The following is a 26,962-nucleotide window of genomic DNA, read 5'->3' as shown; positions in this document are numbered from 1 at the left end:
TCCCACGTCGATCGGAAGAATGGACGCGACAAAAAGCTAGAATTCATCTGAGTTGCTTTAATGAAATCAAACACTCAGGCACTCTGAAAAACCGTTTATCAGTCAGCAATATATATCTATTCCGCCAGGGGGTTTGCCCAGGCCCGGCGCCAGGGGGCGTGGCCCAGCGTCCTGGCTGCGGCCTGGCAAGTTGAGGGCGAGCCTGCCCGGGCATGCCCGGGCATGCCCGGGCGTCCCGACTGAGGCCTGGCAAGTTGAGCGCGGGCCTGGGCGTCCTGGACGAGCCCGGCATGGTGATCGCTCCGCGTCCTTGATAGGTGCAAGGCGATTGTGAAAACTCAGCGGCAGCCGCTACAATATCATAATTATCATTGCAGATTGACAATTTAGATTTTTAAAATCGTATTTCGTAACATTTTCTCCTGCCTTTTTTTTTTTTCAAGAGAAATGGTTTTGTTGGTTTCTGCATTTTTGAACTAACGCTTGTGCAGTAATTTAATGATCTCGAAACCTGCACACTATCTTATGGCCATGTCGGTATAATGCGTGTAGGTTGTCGCATACGGCAAAAACTAATTTCGAATTTTGGGCTTTGACAAAACATATCGATAGAGATTTAAGAATGCTACTAAAACTATAGAGGAATAATGTTTGGGTTTTTTGTCTTTCTGGAATCTGGTCCGCCATGCACTGGACCTCCAATCCAATAGCTTCTTCCTTTTCCGCTCCGGCCGCCATACGTGGTTTTGGGCGACATGGTGAGTTTGAACTATCTGGCTCCATCCTACTTCCATTGCTGGATTCTAAGCACCCATGCGTTTTGAATGTTATTATGGAAGTTTTTGTATTGATGTGGTCCGAATATGAGCCGTGATTATGTTGATTTGCCCATTAAGCGCTCCATGGCGGCCTAGTCTAGGCCTTGCCTTGTGTCCATGGAGATGAAGGATTTTAAGACTGACCGTCAAATATATCGAGCTATTCAAGTGTAATGCTCTGTAACTTGTGCTATAAAACGACTAGAAGAGAATGTATGGATTTTACTGAATTTAAACCTCATTCAGTCATTGCATTTGCGGGTAGCGGGGGTGGTTCGGTTTAGTATTAAATTTCATTTTTGGAATTTTATTTGAAATCGAAAATGGTTGAGGTATGACAACTTCTTTTTTACTTCTTCTTCTGCTTCTTGTTCTTGTTCTTGTTCTGATTGAGGTGAGCTCACCACCAGTTGGCCATCTACACCTTGTAATGACTTCTTGATGACGTAGTTGATTGGTTTTATGGTATGAAAGTGCAGAAATAAGGCCATGGAGAAGACTATGAGAAATCATAATCATGGGTAGAGGAAGTTTTCCTGTTAATGTCTCGATCTTCTCTGCAGGTTTGAATGTGTGTTGATACTATTCGCACGATTGCATGTCGATAGTTGGAGCCAATCTCTTCCATCCTAATGACTGTCCAATCCCACCTTGAAGGCATCGACTGTGCGGACCTCTACAACTTCTAGTGGGAGGCTGTTCCATGCTCCTGGACACGCGCTTGCCATTTGTAACAAAATGAGAATGTCAGTGACAACTGAAAGGTGTCATGATCTCCAGAATTTTTGGATCTTATGGATTTGGATCATGATCTTATGAAAGAAGATCTTATTTGGCTGTGTGATTGCTGCAAGTAACCATCAAATGTGCGTTATTAGCTATAATTACAGCATGTGTGATCAAGAAAGAATCTCACATGAAAGGAGTGGTGGTGGAGTGGGGGAGAGGTTTGTTTAAATTGGGCTCAGCATTGACTAAGAGGGGCCATTGTAATTAAATATTTAAGGATGTTGTGTGGAAGAGCCAAGATGCTGCATGCGAACATCTCCCAAAATGGTCTAAGCTTGTGGAAGGGTGAGGAGATGGAGGCTAAAATGGTAATCAATTGACAATGGGGCCACAAGAGAGGTGGAGGAAACGGAGTAACCTACCTGCAAGTAAGAGATCATGTTCTTGGGAGTAGGGACGATTGTTGGTCTGTGGCACACCACCGGTTTTTGAAGCCCTGGATGGAAGAGTGGGATTTGACCATCTTTGGAAGGAAATTCCCCAAACGGGAGAAAAGAGTCCAGGTGTGCAGTGGAGGAGAGCCTGTGCCAAACAGAGGCCACCAACTTGTCTGTCATGTGAAAGCAACATGTCTTGTGTTTCCGCTTCATCGTGGAATATCCCAAGAATCTTGAGAGCTTCAGATCCCACACAGTCCAGGAGAGACAAAAGTTACAATCACAATGGTTACTCAAAAGTGATTCGTTGCCCACGTACATCCTTCATACCTGCCGGTTGTGTTACGGGGTCCTCTCCTATCCTCTGGTCTCGGTAAACCTCCGAACCCTGAGGAAGTCCCCGGCAGAAAGATGTGTTGTCCTTGGTTGAAAACAAGCCAATCAATAACGAGTCCACACCAAGGGTTACGAACAAACCACAATATGTTATAAATCCCACACAGGAATCACGACCCCAATTAGTACAGCCCTTCCACCATGTAATTCCTATCTACAGGTGGCACCACCTTATCGAGTCCCTTAACCCCCAAACTCACGGCCCTTTCCCCAATGTCTCTGTACTCCTCCCAGGCGACGTCGATTCGCTCCAGCAATCGTGGAATCACTTTCCGATTCCAATCAGGGGAGGCGTAGCCGATCGAACCAACCCACAGGTCACATGGTCCAATCCCCCGCACGATAGCGGTAGAATGGGAAACCTCCCAAAGCCGATTTCTGGTACGTACACGGTTGCGGTTCAATCCGCGAGTCTCCTCAATAACCCTCCAAAAGCCACTGTCTTGTACCGCCGTCCCCGGCAAGGCACCGGAGAATAACGCCTGGCCGACGCGACACAAAAACCTGGTCACTGCCGGTTGTGCGCGTGGCGAAGATGGCGGACGGCTTTCTCTCACCCCCGGGTTTGGAGGTAAGGATACTCGGCAACCTCAGTGAGGATACCCGACTACGCAGGCTCCGCAGCGATCTCCTATCGCGCGGACTTCTTTTCAAGGAGGCAAAGTTCCCTTGTACTGTGCGTTTGACTGCTCGGTCCGGAGCTGCAATCAGAAACGTCTGCTTACGATTTTCCGCCGCTTCTTCTTTCTCTCCTCATCTCTTCCGGGTCACGATCCGATTTCCTGCCACATTTTGCCAGGAGCGCTTTTAACCCTTTTAACCACAATAAGCATTATCTAGAATCAACCATGATAACAAGAACCACCATAATTAAGGCCGGTATCCGTAACAGTTGTAACTGGCATTGTGAATGATTGTTTGAAGGAGGCTTGATTCTTACCAAAAAAACAGCTGTTCGCACACAATTAAATGAATGAATGAAGGGTAGAGGGGGGGGGGGGGGGGGGGTTATATTTCTCACAATTAATTATGTATGTTTTGTTTTTTAACCTTTGGTTAGGCCTTCACCAACTAACTGTTCTGCTGAGTATTTTGTCCCTTTAAAGCTCCATTATGGATCCTCTTTCATCAACCTGGGTACGAACGTGGACTGTGATTCGATTCTTTCACTTTGTCAGAGTTTGTTTTGAATTTGCTGATGCTCTTGCCATGACATTTGTGATATTGTGTGCCTGCTTGTTCAGGGTGAGGCGGTGACTATTCGCACGAGAAAGTTTATGACTAATCGGCTTCTGCAGCGCAAGCAAATGGTGGGTAGCTTTCCTGTACTCTTCCTTTAGTTTGTGCGTTTTTTTTCTGTCCGTGTGTTTGTTTTGATCAACCTTCAGCAATTATTCCTCCGCACCACCCCTTTGTTAAAAAAAGCACGACTCTCTTCCACAGGTGGTCGATGTGTTGCACCCAGGCAAGGCAACGGTACTCAAAGGCGAAATACGTGACAAGCTCTCCAAGATGTACAAGACCACAGCAGACCTTGTATTTGTGTACGGCTTTCGTACACAGTTTGGTGGAGGCAAGACAACAGGCTTCGCGATGATATATGACACCCTTGACTTTGCTAAGAAAAATGAACCAAAGCACAGGCTGATCAGGGTATGACCTCTCTCAGTAACTTTGTGGCATGTAACTAAAGATGAATTGTATTAACGGGACACAATAGGCAGAAAAAAAGGAATTGAATGTATTAATGTAATCTGTTTATTAGTGGTGGGCGGAATTGATTCTTAAGTACTCCATTCTCGATTCCATTAATGGAATTGAGTTGTGAACCGGAATGGACGTCGATTCCAAGTACTTCCTACTTCCAAGAAAGAAGAGGTTTCTAGAGGGATTTTTGTACCTCTCGATTGGCATACAAACCCTGGTAAGGCACGCTGACAGACGACAAACAGACTGATTAACATGTATGTCCCAGAAGTTTTAACAACCTATGTGTTCAAGAGTTCCAGATGTGCAGTTTGGAACTATTTCAGGAAGGATAAAGAGGACAGCTCAAAAGTTAGATGCTTTCTCTGTTCAACAGAGACTACTCATCAGAGCAGTATATCTGATATGCTGAAGCATTTGAAAACCAGGAACCAGACTGAGGAGAATTTAGTGTCGGTTGAGAATGCGAAATAAAAGAAACCAAAGTCTGCAACGGCAACAAGTTCGCAATCATTCAGGGCATGATGTATAACATCTCAAAGCGATGGGATTTCCATTAAAGACTGATCATTTCATGACAATGGGGAAGGAACTTGAAAAGAGAAGAATGTGATGATAACACAGGCCAACAAGTCATTTCCATCAGGTATAATTTATAGGTGGGCTAGATAGCTCTTGGGACGCTGATTCTAAATCTTCTTTTTGGTTTTCCTCAAGCACGTATAAGTCGTTGTGATATTTTGAAAGGTTATTGCCTTGTAAGGCAATAACCTTTCGAATTTGATCAGTCTCGTCATGAAAAAGTGACGAGAAAACTAGGCTAGATGTGCGAGAGGAAAAGCGAAAACAAATTTGGAATCTGCGTGCAAAACTAGTCTAGAGAAGTGCGTTTACATCTTTGATGACAGAAAAATGTTTGATTTTGTCGACTGGTATAATTAGTATCATTCTGATACCACCTTAGGGTGAGAGTCTGTTCACAGCTCTTGGTTGCTCATGGAACCTGATTTTATTTTTTTGCCTTAAGGGCCGCTTGTTACAATTAAGACTGATTTTAGCTGTAAAGTCTTTGTGGAAACTTTTTTTCCCCGAAGTTGCACTGTTTAGGTTATTTCGGGGTATTTCTCTGCAATAACCTTAGAGTGAGTGGGTCCTGGTGTCCATACATACATACATCCATACATACGTACATACGTCTGTTAACATTTGATTAAAACGTCTCACAAACTACCCTACCGATTATGGACCAAATTTCATGCAACGCATCAGGACAGTAAGGTCTCGCAGGGTTATGCACCCCATATGGATGCGCCCCCTATAGAAGGGGTTAAAGAAGGGTTTTGCCCCAAATATTGGTATTTCATTCAAAAGTCTTCTTCTCAGAAACCACCAGACAAATCCAGACCAAACTCGCCACGAGGCATCGGAACTATGCCCTAACTTTAGGTTGTGCTCCCCATGGCCACATCTCTCCTGGAAAGGTTGCCACGGGCTCCCTCCCCTTATCCCTTATAATTCCTAAAACATTTTCCTCACAAACTACATGGCCGATTATGGACCAAACTTGGCACGATACATCAGAACAGTAAGGTCTCGTAGGATTGTGCTACCCATCCGGATCCGTCCTCATAAGAAGCTGAAAAGGGGGGTTTCGCCTCAAATTCGGGTAATTTAGTTTAAAAAATCTTCTCGAAAACCATGGGGAAATAGCCGGCAGTCCCCCATGGGGCTATTTATTTTATTCCATCGTGGTTATGCACACCTGTCACATGATATTGTCTGTAGATGGTTTATTTTGGTACTGATTGCTGGTCCCATGTTTCTGCTGTCATTATGCAGATACAACAACAACAACAACATGCATTTTAAAAGGCCATTTTCCCTGCTAGAGCGGGGGTTAGCCTTGCGGTCCCCATGACAATCTTCTCCATTTTGCCCTATTTTCTGCATCTCTCCTTGTTAACCCCCTTGCCCGCATTTCTTCTTCCACCATCTTTAGCCAAGTCTTTCTCGGTCTTCCCCGTCTTCTACTTCCTTCTACATTCATTTCCATCACTCTTCTCAACCAGTCACTTTCATCCTTCCTCAACACATGACCAAACCATCTCAACCTGTTCCTCTTCACAGCATCAATCACAGGCTCTATTCCCATCATCTTTCGCAATTCATCATTTGTCTTCCTCTCTCTCAACGATACTCCGCACATCCGTCGAACCATTCGCATTTCCACCCTTTCCAACCTTCGTTGCTGCTCTACGTTCATTACCCATGTCTCGCTCCCATAAATCATAACACTTCTCACACATGCAGCATCCACCTTTCCCTTCAGCTTCAACGACACTCCCCTCATCATCAGCACGCCACTCAATTCCCGAAACTTCTTCCATGCACATCTCACTCGAGCAACCGTTGCCGAGTCTGATCCACCTTCTCCATTCAGCATGTCTCCGAGGTAGCAAAATGTTTTCACACCTTCCAGCTTCACACCATCTCCAAGATCCAACTCAACATTTCCTCCATCTGCAGCTCCCTCTGTGCACACCCATTTGAATGTAGCTGCCACACTGGTTAATGACCCTCTCAGACCACTACATTTTTGATGAACCCACTCAGCGCACATTGTACACTGAATGGAGTTCACTCCGACACCCTTCCTACACACAGCACAGGGCCACTTCCCAGTTCTTTCCACCTCACCACATGCTTTACCACTTGCCATCACCTTCGTCTTTCCGATATTCACCTTCAGACCTTTTGTCTCCATACATTCCTTCCACGTGTTCATCTTTTCCTTCAGTCCATCCATACTTTCCGCAATCAACACCAGATCATCTGCATACAACAACTCCCACGGTAAACCCTCCTTTACGTTCTGAGCCAGCACCTCCATCACAGCTACAAATAGTAGTGGACTTAGTACCGACCCCTGATGCACTCCCACCTTCACCTCAAACTCACCACTGTTCCCGTCCTTCGTCTTTACAGCTGTGCGTGCTCTTTTGTACATTGCCATCACTACTCTGATCAACCATTCCTCCACTCCTAACTTCCTCAATGCCCATGTCAATACTTTGCGTGGAACCCGATCGAATGCTTTCTCCAGATCAACAAACCCAAGAAACAACTTCTTCCTCTTCTCCATGTACTTCTCCTGCAACTGCCTCACAATGAAAAGCGCGTCTGTCGTTCCTCTTCCTGGCATAAATCCAAACTGCATTTCGTCGGTAAACCCTCCTTTATGCATTATGCAGATGGCAAATGAAAAGTCAAGTTAGCCCGTACCCTCACCCCAAAGTTTTATACAAACGGTTAAAATGTCGACGTAATTAAAATGTCGACGTAAATTTAGTTTACCTCTTCGTACAATATAACACGAGGACAGAGAGTCATCTGGATATGAAGCTTCATTGTCAGATATGTAAGGAGCGCTTTGGCTGCGGTACCTGCTTGACCCTCTGTAAATGTATAACTTTACAGTGCATGGTTATAAAATGGTGTTTGTATGGCTATGCTTTGGCCAAATTGTTGGAAGATGTCAGCATTGATGGTGATATGCACCGCCAGTGAACTACCGAAACAGGTTGATATTGCACAAGTCGTTCGGTCTTCATCATTTTTACTGAATGATAAAGTCTTGGTATTTTTACTTTTACCTATTTAGCAAGGAGTGCTCGAAAAGAAGAAAACAACTTCCAGGAAACAGCGCAAGGAGAGGAAAAACAGACAGAAGAAAGTAAGAGGCGTGGAAAAGGCCAAGGTCGGCACTGGCAAAAAGGTACGTCGGACGTGGTCTTCAGAAGTCGAAATGTTTGGTGACAACGGTGTGTTGCCGCTCTGTAGTCTGTCTGCACTTCCTGCCTATGTACTTTTACAAGATCTGGATTTTACAAGATCTTTTACAAGATTTACTTCGTGCCTATGTACTTACGTTTACAAGATCTGGGCTCATGGAGGAGCGAAGTGATTGAGGATGTAAGGACATTTAATGACAGCGGATCTACAGTTGGACATAAGCGAGGGAATGTGTTCACACTCACTCGCTCTCACTCATCATTGTCTTTAGAAGTGGCGTACTCATAGAGGATTGAGAAGAGGAGTAGATGTAGACACATGAATGCACCAGCAGCCGTGTGTGTTAGGAATAAGTGATGTTGCATTGATGGGTTGACTGACTGCTTGGACACAACTGAGGTTGTGGATCCACTGATTTACCATCAATTGATGTGGATCCATGATCGAGGTTGTGGATCCATGATCGAGTTTGTGGATCCGCCGTTTGGAGAGGTCCTGGGCTGAAAGGATCAAAACCTCGAGGAAGAACGGTGCCCAACTGATGATCCATGCAGTCAAGAAACGAGTCAATTGCTTACAGGTTAAGGTTCTTCTTTTGGTGGAGAAACTATGTTTGAGGTTTACAATTTAAATAAAGTTGATTATGGGATGTTGTGAAAATTAACATCATTTATAGCAATCCTTTAAATTATTTATATTTAAGTTTAGGAACAACTGACACTGTACAAGTGTGTGTCGTGTGTCGGTGTTGGCTTAGCGGTTAGGGCGCAGGCTTGGGATCCTAGGATCCTGGGTTCGAATACCGGTCGATCGCTGAATTAACACCAGGGGGGTTGACTCAGCCTGTCATCCTTCCGAGGTCGGCAAATTGAGTACCAGCTTGCTGGGATGAATGATCACGGTGTGTACCCCGATTTAGAATAGGTACACCGTGTCCCTGCGCATCGTAAGAGGCGACGAAGGGTTGGTGTCAGGAAGGGCATCCGGCCATAAAAACATTGCCTCAAACAGGGAACCATGATTGTCATGGGGCCCGCAAGGCTAACCCCCACTCCAGCGGGGAAAAATGGCCTTAAAACGATCATTCATATCCATTTAATTTTCTGTAACTATATTTGGAGTTTAGAGTTGTAAATTCTCAGGATGTGATATAATTGTTTGATTTCTAATCCTTTAACTTTTTCTTTTCTTTTCTTCCTCCCTCGCTCCCCCTGTCTCATTTCCCTACAATTGTACAACTTTACAGAAGTGATCACCACCACTGCAGGTAAAGGTTACTGTGGTTGAGACTACTTATCCCTCCCTTCCTTCCTGGTCGGCAAGACACGACAAAACAAATATTACCTCAATGCATTAATCACAAATCTTCATCGCCATTATCAAACGTTTGCCTTTACAGATTTCTTTGTTTTGACACTCGTTTGATTATCTAATTTTCTGATTTGCACATGCACTATATGACAAAAAGTATGTGGACACCCAAATGTCAAACATCTCATTCCAAAATCATAGGCAATCCCCCCTCCTCCCCCCATTATTATGGAGCGCCCCCCCCCCCCCGGCTTTACTGCGATAACAGCCTCCACTCTTCTGGGAAGGCTTTCCACGAGATGTTGAAACATTTCTGTGGGGATTTGCTTCCTTTCAGCCACAAGAGCATTAGTGAGGTCGGGCACTCGTGTTGGGCGATTAGGCTTGGCTCGCAGTCGGCGTAACAATTCATCCCAAAGGTGTTCGATGGGGTTGAGCTCAGGGCCCTGTGCAGGCCAGTCAAATTCTTCCACACCGATCTCGACAAACAATTTCTGCATGGACCTCGCTTTGTGCGTAGGGGCATTGTCATGTTGAAACAGGAAAGGGCCTTCCCCAAACTGTTGCCACAAAGTTGAAGCACACAATCTTCTAGAATGTCATTGTATGCTGTAGCATAAAGATTTCCCTTCACTGGAACTAAGGGGCCTCGCCCGAACCATGAAAAACAGCGCCAGACCATTATTCATCCTCCACCAAACTTTACAGTTGGCATGATGCATTCGGGCAGGCAGCATTCTCCTGGCATCCGCCAAACCCAGATTCGTCCGTCGGTCTGTTAGATGGTGAAGCGTGATTCATCACTCCAGAGAACGCGTTTCCACTGATCCAGAGTCCAATCGCGGCGAGCTTTACACCACTCCAGCCGACGCTTTGCATTGCGCATGGTGATCATAGGCTTGTGTGTGCCTGCTCGGTCATGGACACCCATTTCATGAAGCTCCCGACGAACAGGTTTTTAAAATTTATACAAGATCGAGGCTCGTGTAAGAGCTAACATTAATCACCAAAAAAAAAAAACAGACACATAAAGCATATAATAAAGGGAGTGGGAGACAAGATGGGGAGAGAGAGGGAAGCACACAAGCACAGCAGAAGAGAGCAGGGACATCGGGAGATCTGTGAGAGGAGGGGGCATGGGAAGGGGGGGGGGCGGGAGAGGTTAAAAAAAACAAAACACGTGGACACTGCTAGGACTTCCAGGAAAGAAGTCGGTATTTCAAAAAAGTGAATCTGGGGTGAATTAACGGGGGTAGAAAAGATCAAGGTTTTGGATGGAGGAAGATAAGAGATGTTGGTGAACAGCTGTTTTAAAGACCTGGAGGGAGGAGTGGGATTGAAGAGAGTGCGGGAGTTTGTTCCAGAGGTAGGAGAAAAGAGGAATGGAGGAGTGAAGGTGAGCAGAGAGTGTTGATTTTGGCAGTTTAACCATAAGAGGGTTGCTGGCAGATCTTGTGCGACCTGCAGGAATATTTGGGGGACAGAGCACAGACAGAGCTGGGGGAGCTAGGTCGGAGAGGAGTCGGTAGAAGACAGAAAGACCACCAACCTGCCTGCGGTGAGTGAGTGAAAGGCCCTCGGAGTTAGCTTCATCGCAGGAGATTCCAATGATTCTGAAAGCTCTGGTTTCAACAGTGTGAAGCCGAGCTAGGTGTGCGGCAGGAGCACCAGCCCAGAGGGGAGAGCAGTATTCCATTGAGGTGCGGATGAAAGCCTTGTAAGTGGTGAGGAGCTCAGGTGTGCCAAGGAAGGACTTTGCACAACGGAGAATGCCCAGTCTGTGACTGGCTTTGGAGGCCTGCTTGGAAATGTGGTTTTTCCAGGAAAGATCATGGCAGATAGTGAGACCCAAAAGCTTGAGTGACAGAACTTATTGGAGAGGATTGTTGAGAAAGTAGATGGGGGGGTTGTCCAGTCAGTCTTTTCCGAGAGACATAGTAAGAGTGTGAGATTTGTCAAGATTGAAAGACGTGTTCCACTTGTTTGACCAGTCTGATTTTGTCCAGGTCTGCAGAGAATGAGGAGGCTGCAGACTGCCGATATGAGGGATGAGGAATGGAGCGGCAGAGAGTAGAGTCATCAGCAAAGAGATAGAGAGGATTTTCCAGAGAGTCTGAGAGATCATTGATGAAGACCAGAAAAAGCACAGGGCCCAGGACACTGCCTTGGGGAACTCCAGCCTGAACAGGAAGGGGCGATGAGAGAAATCCATTCAGGGCCATAAGTTGACTACGACCGGAAAGGAAGTCCGCAAGCCATGCGTAGAAATTTCCATGGATACCATAAGAGGAGAGTTTGGTGAGCAGAGCGGTGTGCCAGACCGTATCGAAGGCATGTGATATGTCAAGGGAGACAGCTCTGATTTCCTGTTTGGTGTTGAGGGCCTCCATCCATTGTTGTGACAGCAGAAGCAGCATGTCCAGAGTAGAGTGACCTTGTCTGAATCCAAATTGATGATCCGAGATCAAGCCATTGGAGAAGAGGAAGGATTTGATATCCGAAGCAATGATGGATTCCATGACCTTGCTGATGATTGGGAGCAGGCTGATTGGTCTGTCGTTGCAACGATCTGTTTTTGCACATTTTTTGTGTAAAACAGTAATGTTGGCTGATTTCCAAGCTGATGGCAGATGTCTTTGAGCAAAAGAGAGGGTGAAGAGAACAGAGAGAGGGTGAGATAGAGTGGCAGAGCAGGATTTTAGGATCTGTGGGCTGATGCCGTCTGGTCCAGTTGCAGAATCCTGTTGCAGTTGCAGTTGTCCAGTTGCCCAGTTGCAGAGTCGAGGTTTGACAGAAACTTCTCCACCTTGTCAGGAGAGAAGGACACAGAGTCCAAGAGCAGCTGGGTATGACTGGGCAAGGTGGGTACAGAGAGAGATTGGTTTTGGACACAAGATTTTGAGGCAAACGCAGGAGGTTGTTGAGGTTGCCGTTGCTTCCAGAGGCAGTTTGGGACTCGGTCGTGAGTGTTGCAACTGAAGACAGACGATTTTTATAGGCTATGCGCTTCAGCACTCGGCGTTCCCGTTCTGTGAGCTTGTGTGGCCCACCACTTCGCGGCTGAGCTGTTGTTGCACCTAGACGTTTCTACTTCACAATAACAGCATTTACAGTTGATCGGTGCAGCTCTAGCAGGGAAGAAATTTGACGAACTGACTTGTTGGAAAGGTGGCAGCATCCTATGGCTGTGCCACATTGAAAGTCATTGAGCTCTTCGGTGTGGCCCATTCTTCTGCCAATGTTTGTCTATGGAGATTGCGTGGCTGTGTGTTTGATTATATATACCTGTCTGCTATGGGTGTGCCTGAAACAGCTGAATCCACTAATTAGAAGGGGTGTCTGCATACTTTTGGTCATGTCGTGTATCTCAGATCATCAATCATTTGCTCATTACTGAAGTGTCCATGTTGGTGTTGTTAAAATTGGTCCCATTCTGGGCCCTCTGTTTATTTTGGGGTGTCATTCAGACTAAATCGAATCTGGTGATGTTTTTATGATTTTCAAATTAAAAAATGTAGTTGGATTTTTATTTATTTATTATTATTTTTTTGGGGGTATTTTAATATGAAGCGATCACGATCAGTATGAAAATTGTGGCACAAAGTGGTTAACTGGTCTGTTTGGTTAACTCATCTTTACTGAAGGCATGAATTAACATTTCAATAATCAGTCGCGCTTTGTTTTTCATTTGCTGATACTTTCCGCTACTTCAACCAATGTGGAGCTTTTCTCCTGGATCCAAAAATGAAACAAAATGTACTTGTGACTGAATTTAAAAAAAAAAAAAAAAGGAAGTGGGATGTATAGGGCATACAATGGTAGGGACTTGTGTACTTGTGACTGAATGCAGTCTTATTAGTTACTTTGTATCCTCGGAGCAAGGTTCCAACATTTTGTCCCAATCACTATGATTGGGTATTGATGCTGTATATTAGCACAGCCGTTGAACTTGGGGGACTGCGTGCAATTGGCAAGCATCTGAACAGGCTCAAAGGTCGCTCAGGGTGCTCGTCATTTGCACTGCTGTCCCCAACGATCAAATTAGTACCACGCACTAAACTCGCCGAGATGGTTGCCATGGCAACATAATTCAGCCAGCCACCACCTTGATCCAATCAGGCTGAGATAATGTCATGAGGATTAGATATCTGCAAAATTAAGGGTAAATGTTTAACGGTTTTTGAAATATGGCACACAAAAGTACATGGACGGATGGTCGGTCAGTCGGAGCTCACTTTAACGTCCCCCCACTCCTCACCCCAACGCTGTTGGAGGGGAGGGGCACGAAAAGACTTCTGGTAAAACAGTTGCATATGCTTCGCCTATTAGCCACGAGCTCAGCAGAGCTACAGCCCGCTACCTCCCATTGGGATTGTACTGCAGCCAATACCGGGAAGGGAATTTAACTCTCAATTGTATACATCTATTCCTCTCAGGAGTGGACGAGTCATCATTGATAGGGTGCCAAAGAGGTAACATGGCTCAGGTTGAGGTTATTTTCATGTTTATGAGAATAGTCGTAGTGGTAATTGATAGCCTGATCTTTCCTTCTTAGCCTCCATGCTTCTATCCCTCTTCCTTTTTGCTCAATATATCCCTAAAAAAACATTTGAAAAGGAAAATTACTTTTTATAATAAAGGGCAAAATTGTTAATGCTGAACCAACCATTTCACATTAAAGTGTTAACACTGAACGAAGGCTGCAGCCAATATCCGTTGACGTGTACTAATTTCCGTTTGTGTTCTGATTGGTTGCCTTATCTTTTGCAGAATGTCGAAGACTTTCTTAATCCATCAGCCTCTTGTACACTGACACCCTGCAATAAAACATTTGGTTTTGGAACCCATTTTGTCTGCAACTTTCTCATTGGTTCTTTGCGTTTTGAGGTTGTATCATTTAAATAAATTGATAAATATTTTCTCTTGATTGCTGTTTTTATTTCTTTATTTGTTTAGATTTTTATTTTTTTAAATTTTTTTAAGAGATGTCTTCTCTGACGGGAGCAGACAGGCAGGGGGGCCCGTAGGGTGCTTTAACCTCGTATCCCCTCTAAAAACGTGTCTGGGACTGAACAGAGTAATGCTGTATGAAAGATGGCTATATTTGTATTCCATGAAAAAAAACTATATGTATGTGAACAGAATTAACACATTTCAGGCAAATTATAGAAAACTAGAACGACACTCGATAGAGCGCATACCTCCACCAGGCTGAACAGTTCATGTTTTGGGTCCCACTGATAGGCCGGACGTGGACCTGAACCAAAATCGAATCCTCTTCTTCTTGTCCCCGACCCAACTCATCCATCAAGTTTTGTCATAATCCCTCCATAACGTTTTATGATATACCAGCAGAAGGACCTGGCGTTGCTGGGCGGGGGAAGGTGTTGGGGGAGGAGGGGGGAAATGGGAGGAAGGGGTGGGGGAGAATGGAAGAGGGGGGGGGGGGGGGGGAGAGGGAGGCCAGCACTATTGAGCGAAATCCCAAAGAAAAAACCTTTTCTTTTTTTTTCAAAAATTTTTTTTGGCCTAAAACACTCCCAGGCACTCGCTGATGAAGCTCAAAGTTTGACGAAGATCCGTTCAGCCATCTCTGAGAAAAATGGCAACACACAGACAGACAGACATCTCTTATATAGTAGATATATATGTATATATATTTGTGTGTGTGTGTAATGGGTTTTTTTTGGAGCCAATCATGCTATAGATTGCTATGCCCTATAATGCCAATATATCGTGCTATATAAAGTTGGTGACCATATCTCAATGGTGAAGAATCACTAAAACAAATTCTTGGATTCAGATCTTCACCAAAATCGGATCAATTCTTCGTCGTCACACACCCAACCTGTCCACCAAGTTTTGTCTGAATCCATACACTTTTTCATATGTCCTGTTCACAATCAGACAGACAAGGGTGAAACCATACCCTCATCCTCCCTTTGGTGGCGGAGGTAACGAGCAGTTGAAAATTGATTTTAGTCATTTGAGGGGGATGTATTTTCGAGGTTGATGAAACCAACTATTTCTCAGTACTCCATCTATTCATACACAGTCTGTGCAATGTGGTTGTGCCTTTCCTGTCTCTTTATATACAAGAGTCTACGCTTCGCAGACAAGCAGCAGGTCGACCAAAAGAGGTGGGGGGGGTGGGCGTGGGGGTCATGCACAATATTTAATAACACAAAACTAAGTCTTCATTCGTATGCAGCACAAGGCTACGGGTTAGCTCCATTGGCTAAGGGTGCGTCTGTGTTGCGATGCAATGCCCTCTGCTGGTTAGGCCAGGAATTTGTTTAGTGTGCCGGAAATAGCTCGCCTACACTTTGCTGAGGACACCATGGGATCTTTAACGTCCACCCACTGATACTTGCAGACAGGACGCCACATTAACGTCCATCATATAAAATACTTACACATATAATACAATCTATATAAATAAAGGAGGTGTGTGTGTGTCTGTCTGGATGTCCGCTTATAACCCAAGAACTACACCGGAGAAACGTTTTAGACACAGATTCGGGAATCAGCATAAAATCCTGGTGGTTATAGGCTACTTTTTATTTTAACATCAATGGCTTAAAAAACCGGGCCAGCTGCAATTCCATGGTGTAGTTTGTGGCGGCGCTATTGCCCCTTTCCGATCCCATGACGCATTGCGGTTCCGATTCGCGATAAGGTCTATGCGGTCACTGACACTTCCACCTTTTTCATACCTTTTAATCAGATTTAACTTATCGTCCATCGTAACCACATTACGCTTGGAAACACTAGCATTATCCTTCTTCGGACCCATGGCTAACACAGACACAGTAAAGGAATACTGTACGTCGCCTCTGTTTTGAATGAGAACCAGCAGTTGCGCGTACGTACAGTATACTGTACGTACATATTTATATATTTTTAATGTGCTTTTTATTGTATTTTAAATTGTTTTTTAGCTTCTTTTATTGTTAATTTATGTACTATTTTATTTATTTAAAATATATTTTTAAGGAAAACAAATGTTTTCACGTCCGTAGGAGTGACGTAAAGTCGCACATAATGACGTTCGCTGCCCGGTCATGAAAGAAATTATGATTCTCTTTACAAAGTGACATGAAGATCAGGCAGTAAACCTCCCAACTGAGTTTCTCAACAGTCGTCAGCCTCAATTCTAAAATCCTTAATTTTCATCCTATTGACTTGAACTTTGAATAGGATTTACATATCGGCTTCCTGAATTAAACCAACTATTTTTGAGATTGGCGTAGGCCAAAAGGTCAACCACTTTGTTTTTTAGTTTCTAAAATTCTCTGTCTCACTGGACTTTCTCTGTCTCACCGAAACCTGGCAACAACCTCTGGACTACTACACACTCAACCTCACCACACCCAATGGATATTCCTACGTCAATAAACCACGCTCGGAGGGCCGAGGTGGTGGAATTGCCGTTATCCACCGTCAAGACATCAAGACCAACCTCATCTCCATCTCATCTGCTCCATCATTTGAACACCTGGCTTTTAAACTCTCTGGTCGCACGCAGTCAGTCATGGCTGTCGTCTACCGCCCTCCCAAACCACACCCATCATTCCTGTCTGACTTCTCCTACTTTCTGACCCAGCTATGTTCCCTCTCCCCCTCAATCCTCCTCCTTGGTGATTTCAATATCCACATGGACTCCACTGACTCCACAATAACCACTGACTCCACAATAACCACTGACTCCACAATAACCACTGACTACACTGATTTACTCACCTGCTTTAACCTCACTCAACATGTCGACTTTCCTACCCATATCCGTGGTCACATTTTGGACCTTGTCTGCTCCACTGGATTAAATTTGCACCATCTCTCTGGCTCCGACCTCACCCTCTCTGACCACTGAGCCATCACTCTGACCATCAACATCCCCGCCCCAACACCAAGGCATTATCGCACTATCAACTTCCGTAAGCTAAACGCTCTTTCACCTACCTCATTCTCATCCACCCTCTCTGAAAAAATGTCCACTTCTCCCTTCATTGACCTCCACACCCCTTCCGACCTCACTGACTACTACAACCACACTCTCTCCTCCTGCCTTGACCAGCTTGCGCCTGTAAAAACCAAAACAGTTTCTTTCACCCATTCTGCTCCCTGGTTTACCCCTGAACTCCGCCTGATGAAAACTCGTGCTCGCCAACTTGAAAGACTCTGCAATAAAACGGGTCTCACAGTTCACTCCCAAGCCTACAAGGACCACCTACAACACTACAAAGATGCCCGCTCCGCCTACTACTCTCAAATTATCTACTCTGGCTCCGGAAACCCAAAAGCACTCTTCTCGACAATAAACAATCTCCTCCGCCCCCTGAACACCATCACCCAGTCATTCACAGTAGACAACTGCATCTCCTTCCTCTCTTTCTTCCAACGCAAAATTGACAACATCTACAACAGCTTGACCACCGCCGCACCCGCTCCCCCTCCAACCACCTGCCCCCCCTTGTCCTGCCATACCCTGTCTCGGTTCTCCCCAATCTCCCCTACTGACCTCTCTGAACTCCTCATAGGAATGAAAACTGCCACCTGCACTCTTGACCCCATCCCCTCCAGCTTTGTCAAGGCCTCCCTCCCTGCTCTCTCTCCACTTATCATTGCAACAATAAACTCCTCCCTGTCTACAGGCATCGTCCCACCTTCCCTCAAAATTGCTGCTGTTACCCCCATTCTAAAAAAACCTGGTCTAAACCCTGACACCCTAAACAACTTCAGACCCATCTCCAACCTACCCTTTCTGTCAAAAGTTTTGGAACGCGCTGTAGCCGCTCAACTCAAACATCACCTCTCTGCCAATAACCTGTATGAAACATTCCAATCCGGATTCCGCTCCAACCACAGTACTGAAACTGCTCTCCTCAAAATCACCAACGACCTTCTCCTCTCCTCTGACGCTGGCATCCTCAACATTCTCGTCCTCCTCGACCTCAGCGCTGCCTTTGACACCATCGATCACACCATCCTCCTCACCCGACTTGAATCCACCTTTAACGTTACCGGCACTGCCCTCTCTTGGATTAAATCATACCTCTCTGACAGATGCCAGTTCATCTCCATCAATAACTGCAAATCCCCCACTGCTCCCCTCCCCCAAGGTGTCCCCCAAGGTTCAGTTCTTGGCCCCCTCCTCTTCATCCTTTACCTGTCCCCCCTCGGTCACTTAATCCGCCGTCATGGTCTCCAATTCCACTGCTTCGCCGATGACATCCAGCTTTTCATCTCCACCAAGTCCGTCTCCACCGACACCCACTCTATCCTGACAAACTGCATCACTGAAATAAAATCCTGGCTTCAAATCAACTTCCTCAAGCTTAACTGTGATAAATCTGAAATAATCATCATTGGCCCAAAAACGCTCACAAAATCAACCCATAACTTTGCCCTCAACATCGACGGTATCCCAGTATCCACCTCCCCTCACATCCGGAATCTTGGCGTCATCTTTGACCAAACCCTTTCCTTCGACAAATACACTAAACAGATCACAAAGTCAGCCTTCTTTCACCTGAAAAACATTGCCCGTCTCCGCTCATCCCTCTCCTCCACGGCTGCAGAAACCCTCATCCACGCCTTCATCACCTCCCGTCTGGACTACTGCAATAGCCTCCTCTATGGTTCACCCTCAAAAATCACCAATAAACTCCAATACATTCAGAACTCCGCTGCCCGTCTACTCACCCATTCCCGGACCCGTGACCACATCACCCCCGTCCTTTACAAGCTTCACTGGCTCCCCATCCCCCAGAGAATCCAGTACAAAATCCTCCTCTTGACATACAAAGCCCTCCATAACCTGGCCCCATCCTACCTGGCTGACCTCTCCAGACACACTCCCACCCGCAACCTCCGCTCTGCTGGTACCAACCTCCTGACCCCCTCCATCCGGACCAAATTCAGATCCTGGGGGGACAGGGCCATCTCCATCGCTGCTCCCACCCTCTGGAACTCACTACCTCACACCATCAGAGACTCCTCCTCACTCACCACATTCAAAACATCACTAAAGACCCACCTGTTCAACACTGCATTCAACATTCAACCCACAGCATTTAACCCCTGACTATCTCTTCTCCTTCTCCCTCCTTTTGTTTTAAATATTTCCCTATTGATTCTTGTCTTTTTGCAATTGTTGTTTTCATGTATTGTTATGCATTATGTTTTCCACTTTGTCAAAGCGCCTTTGGGCTTCTGGAAAAGCGCTATACAAAATAAATGAATTATTATTATTATTAAAATCCTCAATTTTCATCCGATTCACTTGAAATTTGAATGGGATTTACATATCAGCAAACTGAATTCAACCAACAAGTATTTTTGAGATCACCATAGGCCAAAAGAGCAACATAGGCCAAAAGTCAACAACAATTTCAAATTTCTAAAATCCTCAACTTTCATCTGATTGACTTGAAATGTGAAGAGGATTTGCATATCAGGTCACTGAAATTGAACCACCAATTCTTTTTGAGGTCAGCATAGGCCAAAAAGTAAACATAGGCCAAAGGTCAACAACTTAAGGTGAAGTTTTAAAAATCCTACATTTTCATCCAATTGACTTGAAATTTGGATAGGATTTGCATATCGAGTCACCTAATTCAACCACCAATAATTATTTTTGAGGTCTAAAGGTGAAAATATCAATATGGGCCAAATTTCTAAAATCGTCAATTTTCATCTAATTGACTTGAAATTTGAAGAGGATTTGCATATCAGATCACTGAATTAAACCACCAATTATTTTTGAGGTTAACATAGGCCAAAAGGTCAACAACTTATTTCAGGAATATTTCAAGACATTTCTGGCGCAGGGGCAATCAATGAAGGTTGTAGGCCTGAACTTCACAGAACAAGTGTTTGCCCATGGCCAGCTGTACGTGGGCTGCTCGAGGGTTGGAAAACCAAGCAATCTTTATGTCTTGGCACCACGTAAGAAAACCATGAATGTTGTATACCCAGAGGTTTTGAGAAATTGAAAATTGAAAAAACGTCATGTAGGAAATGTACTGTGATATTGCTCTAAAATATACATGTTCTATTCATCATATATTTGTCTTATTCTTATTCAACCCGGGCGAAGCCGGGTACCTCAGCTAGTGTGGTTATATAGCTCGGAAAATTCCAATTGCACCCTTCCCCAAAGGAAGGAAATGGCAAGATGGGTGACTTTTTTATTTTCTTTTTTAATCATCAAAGGAAATTTATTCTGGCACAACTTCAAAGTGTCTTTATTATCCCTGAACGTTTTGGCTTCCTCGGTCAAATCCTCTTGGAGGAATATAAGATACATACATAGAGAGGGGGGTAAGTAGAGTCGCCCCCAACTGATAGTCTTCACTGCATGTTTCTCCTTCGTATAAAACTGTTTTTTTCAATTCAACAATAATAGATGGTGCCACCCTTCAGCTCTCTCCATCCTGGCCCTTCCAGTGGGCGATAGCTCGCCTACTCTTCGTAAAGGACACCGTGGGATCTTTAACATCCACAAACTAATTCTGGCAGTTTGATGTCCATCCAAGGAATGGCGTACACATTGAATCACGTTGCTTGTGAAACACCAGGATGACATTTTATAGCTGGGTCGAGATTCAAACCCAGGCTGGACAGCTCAGTGCCGAGTGTGCACACCTCTAGGTCTAGGGCTCTAGGCCATGCTGCTGCCAGGCCTGATCCTTCTATGATTGTGAGACCTTGTGATAAAGAGTTGACCAGTAGCTTATCTTGTTCACATCTGATAAAAGCCTTATCTTGTGCTGGTTTGATATGGATATGATGAGTTTTTATGTCTCGGCCGACAAAGTCGCCGGAGGCATTATGTTTTTGGGTTTTCTGTCTGTCCGTCCGTCCGTATGGGCTAAACCTCGTTTTTCTCAGCAACGAAATGTCCAATTGAGACGAAACTTCCAGGGTAGGACTAACATCCATCCTGAATGTTTTTATGATAATTGTGACGTCATATGCCACGTGGTCTGGCAGCCATCTTGGATTAAAAGCAAATAATAATAATAATTCTCGGCAAAAATGGCAAAGTTTGAAACTTGCCACATTGTCAAGTACTCCCAATGAGGAACAAAAGCATGATAATGATGATATCATAGGTGAAGTGGTATACCAGCCAAAAATGTTTTCATCGAATTCCTTATCCTAAAAATCTGAAATTGCATGCACATGATCTATGACCCATTTGTATTGAAATATTAAATTTATGACATCATCGGTCACATGGTTTGGCAGCCATATTGGATTGAAGGAAAATATTAAATAATTATATCTCTGAAACCGCTCAACCTATCGAGGTGAAATTTTACAAATATCATCCAACAGCACTGTTGCATTTCGTTTGAAAATTATGATGTCATAGGTCACGTGGTTTGGCAGCCATCTTGGATAGAAAAACGAACCTTATCCGATGAACACGAAACTTCACAAACGTGATCCCATATCCATACATATGCAGAGTGATGGCATCTGCCCATTGTTGGACTTTGCGGAGGCGTATTGGTGACACAGTCACAGTGTTCTAGTTGACACTTGCTTTGACCTCATTCCTAAAATTAATTGTACCCGATTATTACTTCCAAGAGATACAAATAACAAGGTGGTTAGTGTGGCCTGTATGGTGGTGATGGTTTAGAATCCTTCCCATCCATCTCAACTAGTCATAGTAGTAAGTAGTGTTACGTATTCGGCCCTAATGATTGTTATGATTATTGTTGTTGGTTCGAAGTATTCTAGATATTATGCTTATTGTGACTTAAGGGAAAGGGTTGTTGTGGTTAAAAGATTTAAAAGCGCTCCTGGTAAAATGTGGCCGGAAATCCGGATCGAGACCGGAAGACGTGGAGCGAAGGAGAAAGAGGTGGGAGGACATCGAAAAGAGACGTGGTGGTTGAAGCTCCGGCCCGAACGTTCGACGTACAGTGCGAGTGAACTTTGCGTCCTTGAAGGGAAGTTCGGGCGATAAGAAATATCGCCGGAGTGCGTGGAGCCTGTGTCGTCGGGTATTCTCATTGAGGTTCCGGAGGATCCAGGCCTTGAGAATCCGGGTTGGAGCGAAAGCCGTCCGCCATCTTCGCCACGCGAGCACCCTGCAGTGAACAGGCTTTTGTCGTGTCGGCTGGGCATTATTCCCCGGTGGATTGCCGGGGACGGCTGTGCCAGAAAGGGGCACGTGAGAATTATACGGAGGCTCGCGGATTGAACCGCAACGTGTACGTCGGAGCGCGTCTTTATGAGGTTCCTCTCCACCGCTGTGTTGCTGGGGGTTGAGCACGTGACCTCGGGGTCGTCTCGCTCGTCTACGCCTCAATTGACCATCGGGCCTTGACTCCCCGATCGCGGGAGCGCACAGAGACATTGGGACTTCGCCTTGGATGGGTGCAGAGACATTGGGGGAGGTGCCGTGAGTGTGGGGTTAAGGGGCTTGGCAAGGATATTATCGTAAGATTTGAAAGTAGGGGTGATTGCCCCCATTGTTGTATGGCTCTTTGTGTGTGATTTATAATATATTATTGTTTGGTTATAACCTGGTGTGGTTGCATTATTGCTTTGACTGTTTCATTTGCTGGTTCCATTGAGGGACATTATTTGCTGGATTTCAACCAAGGATAACACATCTTTCTGCCGGGGACCCTCTCGGGGTTCGGAGGTCCACCGAGACCAGAGGTAAGGGGGGGACCCCGTAACAGTCGTTACAGCAAAGTTACACTGAGACTGCACGTGGTCATCGTCGCTGTGATTTTGTTTCGTTCCCTTTTGTAGAATTCACGGCTTTTGATGGTTTGCCCATGTTCAAGAAATCCCACATGGATTAAACTGTTCAGGTTCCAAAACACTTGCCATCAGCTCTTTGGCTGCAGGGTAATGTTGGTGATTAACAGCAATGTCTCCACTCCTTGCTGACTTCCTTTGACACTTCCTTTGTGAAATGTCATGATATATTCAGTTCTTAGCGAACAGAGATGGAATTCTACCTGCTTCTCGAAGATAGTTATTGGAAGCTCGGTTGCTCTGTGAAATTGCAGGATTATTTTGAAATGTCATCTATTGGTGAAGAAATTGTATGAATTGCCTTCTAATCAACTCAACTTCCATCATCGAGTCTCATCAACCATCCTAAAAGCAAATCAAATCGACATTTTCACACATGGCGTTGGAGATGCCACCAATCCTCCATACAACTTTGGTCATACCCCACCTTGAGTTTGAGAACGTCCTATGGCATCTGCGATACAAGACTGATGGGGATAAGATCGAGAAGGTACAGAGATTGACAACTCGTTTCCCCATTAAACCCCCAAATCCACCTTCCAAATTCCCAGTTTTCCCTTTCTGAGAGTTTGCTTCTGTATCCACCTTATCTACCATATGCCTTATCCCCTACCCCTCATTCCTCCCTACACTCATTATTCGTCCAAGTCTCCGCTCACTATTTTGTCCTTCAACTCCACAGTTGTTTCCCCCTTTTTCCTGTTCCCTTTGTTCTATTGTGTCCTGATCCATTCTGTGTTCTTGCTCTTCCACGAGCCTTGACTCTAAACGAATAACTTGCTTAATTATTAAGTTGTGTCACCTACCTTATGAGTAACAACCTGGAAATACTACTGAACCTGCACTCATTGTGCTGCAGATGTCGGAAAGGTGACATGATCAGTGTGTGTAAGTTACTGCATGGGAAGCTCAGGGTTCCAGACAATTACTTTTTCACACTTGCAATAAACTTTTTTTTGTATACCAAGTCGAGGCTCTTGAAAGAGCTAACACATAGAACATATAATAAAGGGAGCGGAATACAAGAGCGGGAGAGAGAAGGAAGCACAACGACAGTAGGGAACAGGGACGTCAGGAGATCTGTGGAAGAGAGAGAGGGCTGGGGTGGGGTACACGGGATAAACAAGATGGGCACGACAAGGACTTTCAAGAAATACAAGCGTTACGCCTAGGTCCCCCGTCGGTGAAGTGATGTGAGTTGACAAAGTGCAAGACGCAAGGCGGCCATCTTGGATTTTGACGTGGCGACCCAATTTTCAATAGCGTTTTCCTTATGTGTAGATACACCCACACATCAGATTATAAGTTAGTAGTTCGTTTATTTTTCAAGATATTTCGCTCACAAGGTTCAGACATAAATGGCGGCGGCCATCTTGGATTTTGACGTGGCGACCCAATTTCCAATAGCGTTCTTCCGTATGCGTAGATACACCCACACATCAGATTATAAGTTAGTAGTTCGTTTATTTTTGAAGATATTTCGCTCACAAGGTTCAGACATATATATGTGGTGGCCATCTTGGATTTTGACGTGGCGACCCACTTTTCAATAGCGTTCTTCCTTATGCCTAGATACACCCACATACCAGATTAGAAGTTGGTACTTCGCTTATTTTTCAAGATATTCCGCTCACAAGGTTCAGACATACATGGCGTCAGACATACATGGCGGCGGCCATCTTGGATTTTGACGTGGGTTGCACCCACACACCAAATTCGAATGCGGTCCTTCGCTTACGCATGCACGCACGTATGCACGCACGCCCGCACGGACGGACGAAGGGGAAAACCATAGTCCCCCTTTCGCTCCGCGGTGCGACGGGGGACAAAAACGGAATTTGAAGGAGGTGAATTTGGGATGGATTAACGGGGATAGAAAAGATCAAGGTTTGGGATGGGGAAAGATAAGAGATTGTGGACAGCTGTTTTGAAGACCTGGGGGAGGAGTGGGATTGAAGAGAGTGAGGGAGTTTGTTCCAGAGGTGGGGGGAAAAGAGGAATGAAAGAGTTAAGGTGAGCAGAGAGTCTTGATTTTGGCAGTTTAACAAGAAGATGATTCCGTGCAGACCTATTTGGGGGGGCAGGCACAGACACAGTAGGGGGAGCAAGGCCGGAGAAGAGTCTGTAAAAGATAGAAAGGTCACCAACCTGCCTGCGGTGAGAGAGTGAAAGGCTCTCAGAATCAGACCTCAGAATCATCGTGGGAGATACCAATGATCCTAAGAGCCTTGGTTTCTACAGGGTGAAGCCGAGCTCGGTGCGAGGCAGGTGCACCCAACCCATAGGGGAGAGCAGTACTCCATCAAGCTGTGGATGAAAGCCTTGTATGTGGTGAGGAGCTCAGAAGTGCCAAGGAAGGACTTCGCATGACAAAGGATGCCAAGATCGGTCCTGAAAAATGTCCGGTATATATATCAGGATGTCATGGAAAGAACAATCATCATGAAGGTTTGAAGAACAAATCAAACATACGGTATCAAACACGTACCTGTGGCTGTGCAACTTCGAGTAATCTTCACCTCTCGCCGTTTTGCTCACGTCATTCAACAAGGATGTGCTGCCCACATCACAAATGAGCAATGTTATCTTTGAGTTTAAGTGCCGATGCGAAGTTCGGTACGTGGGCCGTACAACCAAAAGGTTGGCTGATCGTATCAAACAGAAAGTCCCCTCGGCGATTCAAGGAAAGAGCTTGGGAGGGAGGACACAACCATTGTGAGCATGTCGGAATGTTCAATGACTGTCGGCCATTCTTCTTCTTCTGCCATTGCACGGCACTTGGTTGCCAACCCCGTCTATGGAGACCAGTACAATGCAGATATGTTCAAGATATTGAGCCGAGGTCGGACTATGTTACATCTACGTATGCTAGAAGCAAATTTCATCCATTCCATGGACCCTACATTGTGTCGTCACAAGGAATTTGTACATTCTCTCATTCTCTTTCAACATGGAAAGATTAAAGGTGTTGTCCCGGCCTCTGTCCATGGTATGTCTGCAAAAGTCCTGGCTTTGGGGGAACCCCATCCCCCTCTCTCCAAGGTATTGGTGCTGGTGAGTCATCACTCTCAACTCCGCTCCAGCCAATCAGAGCCAGACATAGTGGTGACTGAGTCAATCAATGGGTGATCAGATCACCAATTACATCATGACTGATGAACCAATCGATGGCGCTCTTACATAGACATGCTTATATATGCATGCGCTTTCACTTCCTTCTTTCTCTTGCTGTGATTTACCTTGAGGAGTACAGCATGAAAAGCTTCGGATGTTCTTTTTATGTCATGTTTGTTTTCTTGATTAGATTTTGGTGAAGATCCGGATCTGAGATTTTTCAAAGTGATTATTCATCATTTAGAGATACAAGGCCAAAAATGATATTTAGACGTACCTCTTATAACTCTCAGGGTGCGTTCCAGAGGAGTGAGTGTTATGCGAGGATTGTGCTACAAGAGGTCTCCTTGACATGATGCCTATGGAGATACGTTCCCGAAAGCGTTATATCTCAAACATGAGCGGTATAGAACGGCTTTGTTGGGCATCGGTAATGGCACTACAATTGTTATAATTGAGTTTTATAAGTAAAAAAAGACTGATTATATAAATAACAAAATTGCATATCAAACGAGAACTGCGAGCAATGATGATGGGTTTATAGGCAATATGGTTGCCAAACCACGTGATGAATGACGTCATAATTTTCAATAAATTTTCCTCATGGTTAGTCGATCCTATCTGTAAAGTTTCATATCAATCAGTTGAGCGGTTTTGAAAAATATGATTTTTAAAGGTTTCTTTTTTCAATTCAATATGGTTGCCAAACCATGTGACTGATTACCTCATACATTTCAACACTTTTTCCACATGGGTGTACTATCATATATTTCAAGTTTCGTATTGATCGGATAAGTAGTTTCGGAGAAAACGGTTTTTAAAGTTTTATTTTAAAATCCAATATGACCGCCAAACCATGCAACTGAT

General features: G+C 44.9%; 1 protein-coding gene across 1 annotated transcript; it reads left to right on the top strand.

Annotated features, from left to right (window-relative positions):
* Nucleotides 1-658: 658 nt before the first annotated feature.
* On the top strand, nt 659-14,117 carry RPS24 (ribosomal protein S24). The gene is made up of 6 exons (XM_068125367.2): nt 659-758; nt 3,625-3,690; nt 3,824-4,033; nt 7,749-7,862; nt 9,126-9,146; nt 13,961-14,117. The coding sequence occupies exons 1-5, from the start codon at nt 756-758 to the stop codon at nt 9,129-9,131; spliced, it is 399 nt and encodes a 132-aa protein (XP_067981468.1). The 5' UTR covers nt 659-755; the 3' UTR covers nt 9,132-9,146; nt 13,961-14,117.
* The last annotated feature ends 12,845 nt before the right edge of the window (nt 14,118-26,962 follow it).

This window comes from Myxine glutinosa, chromosome 8, assembly GCF_964187855.1.
Source record: "Myxine glutinosa chromosome 8, kmMyxGlut1.1, whole genome shotgun sequence".
NCBI classification, from domain to species: Eukaryota; Metazoa; Chordata; class Myxini; order Myxiniformes; family Myxinidae; genus Myxine; species Myxine glutinosa.
The sequence above is the reverse complement of the archived record's forward strand: the minus strand, read 5'-3'. Positions and strand labels throughout refer to the sequence as shown.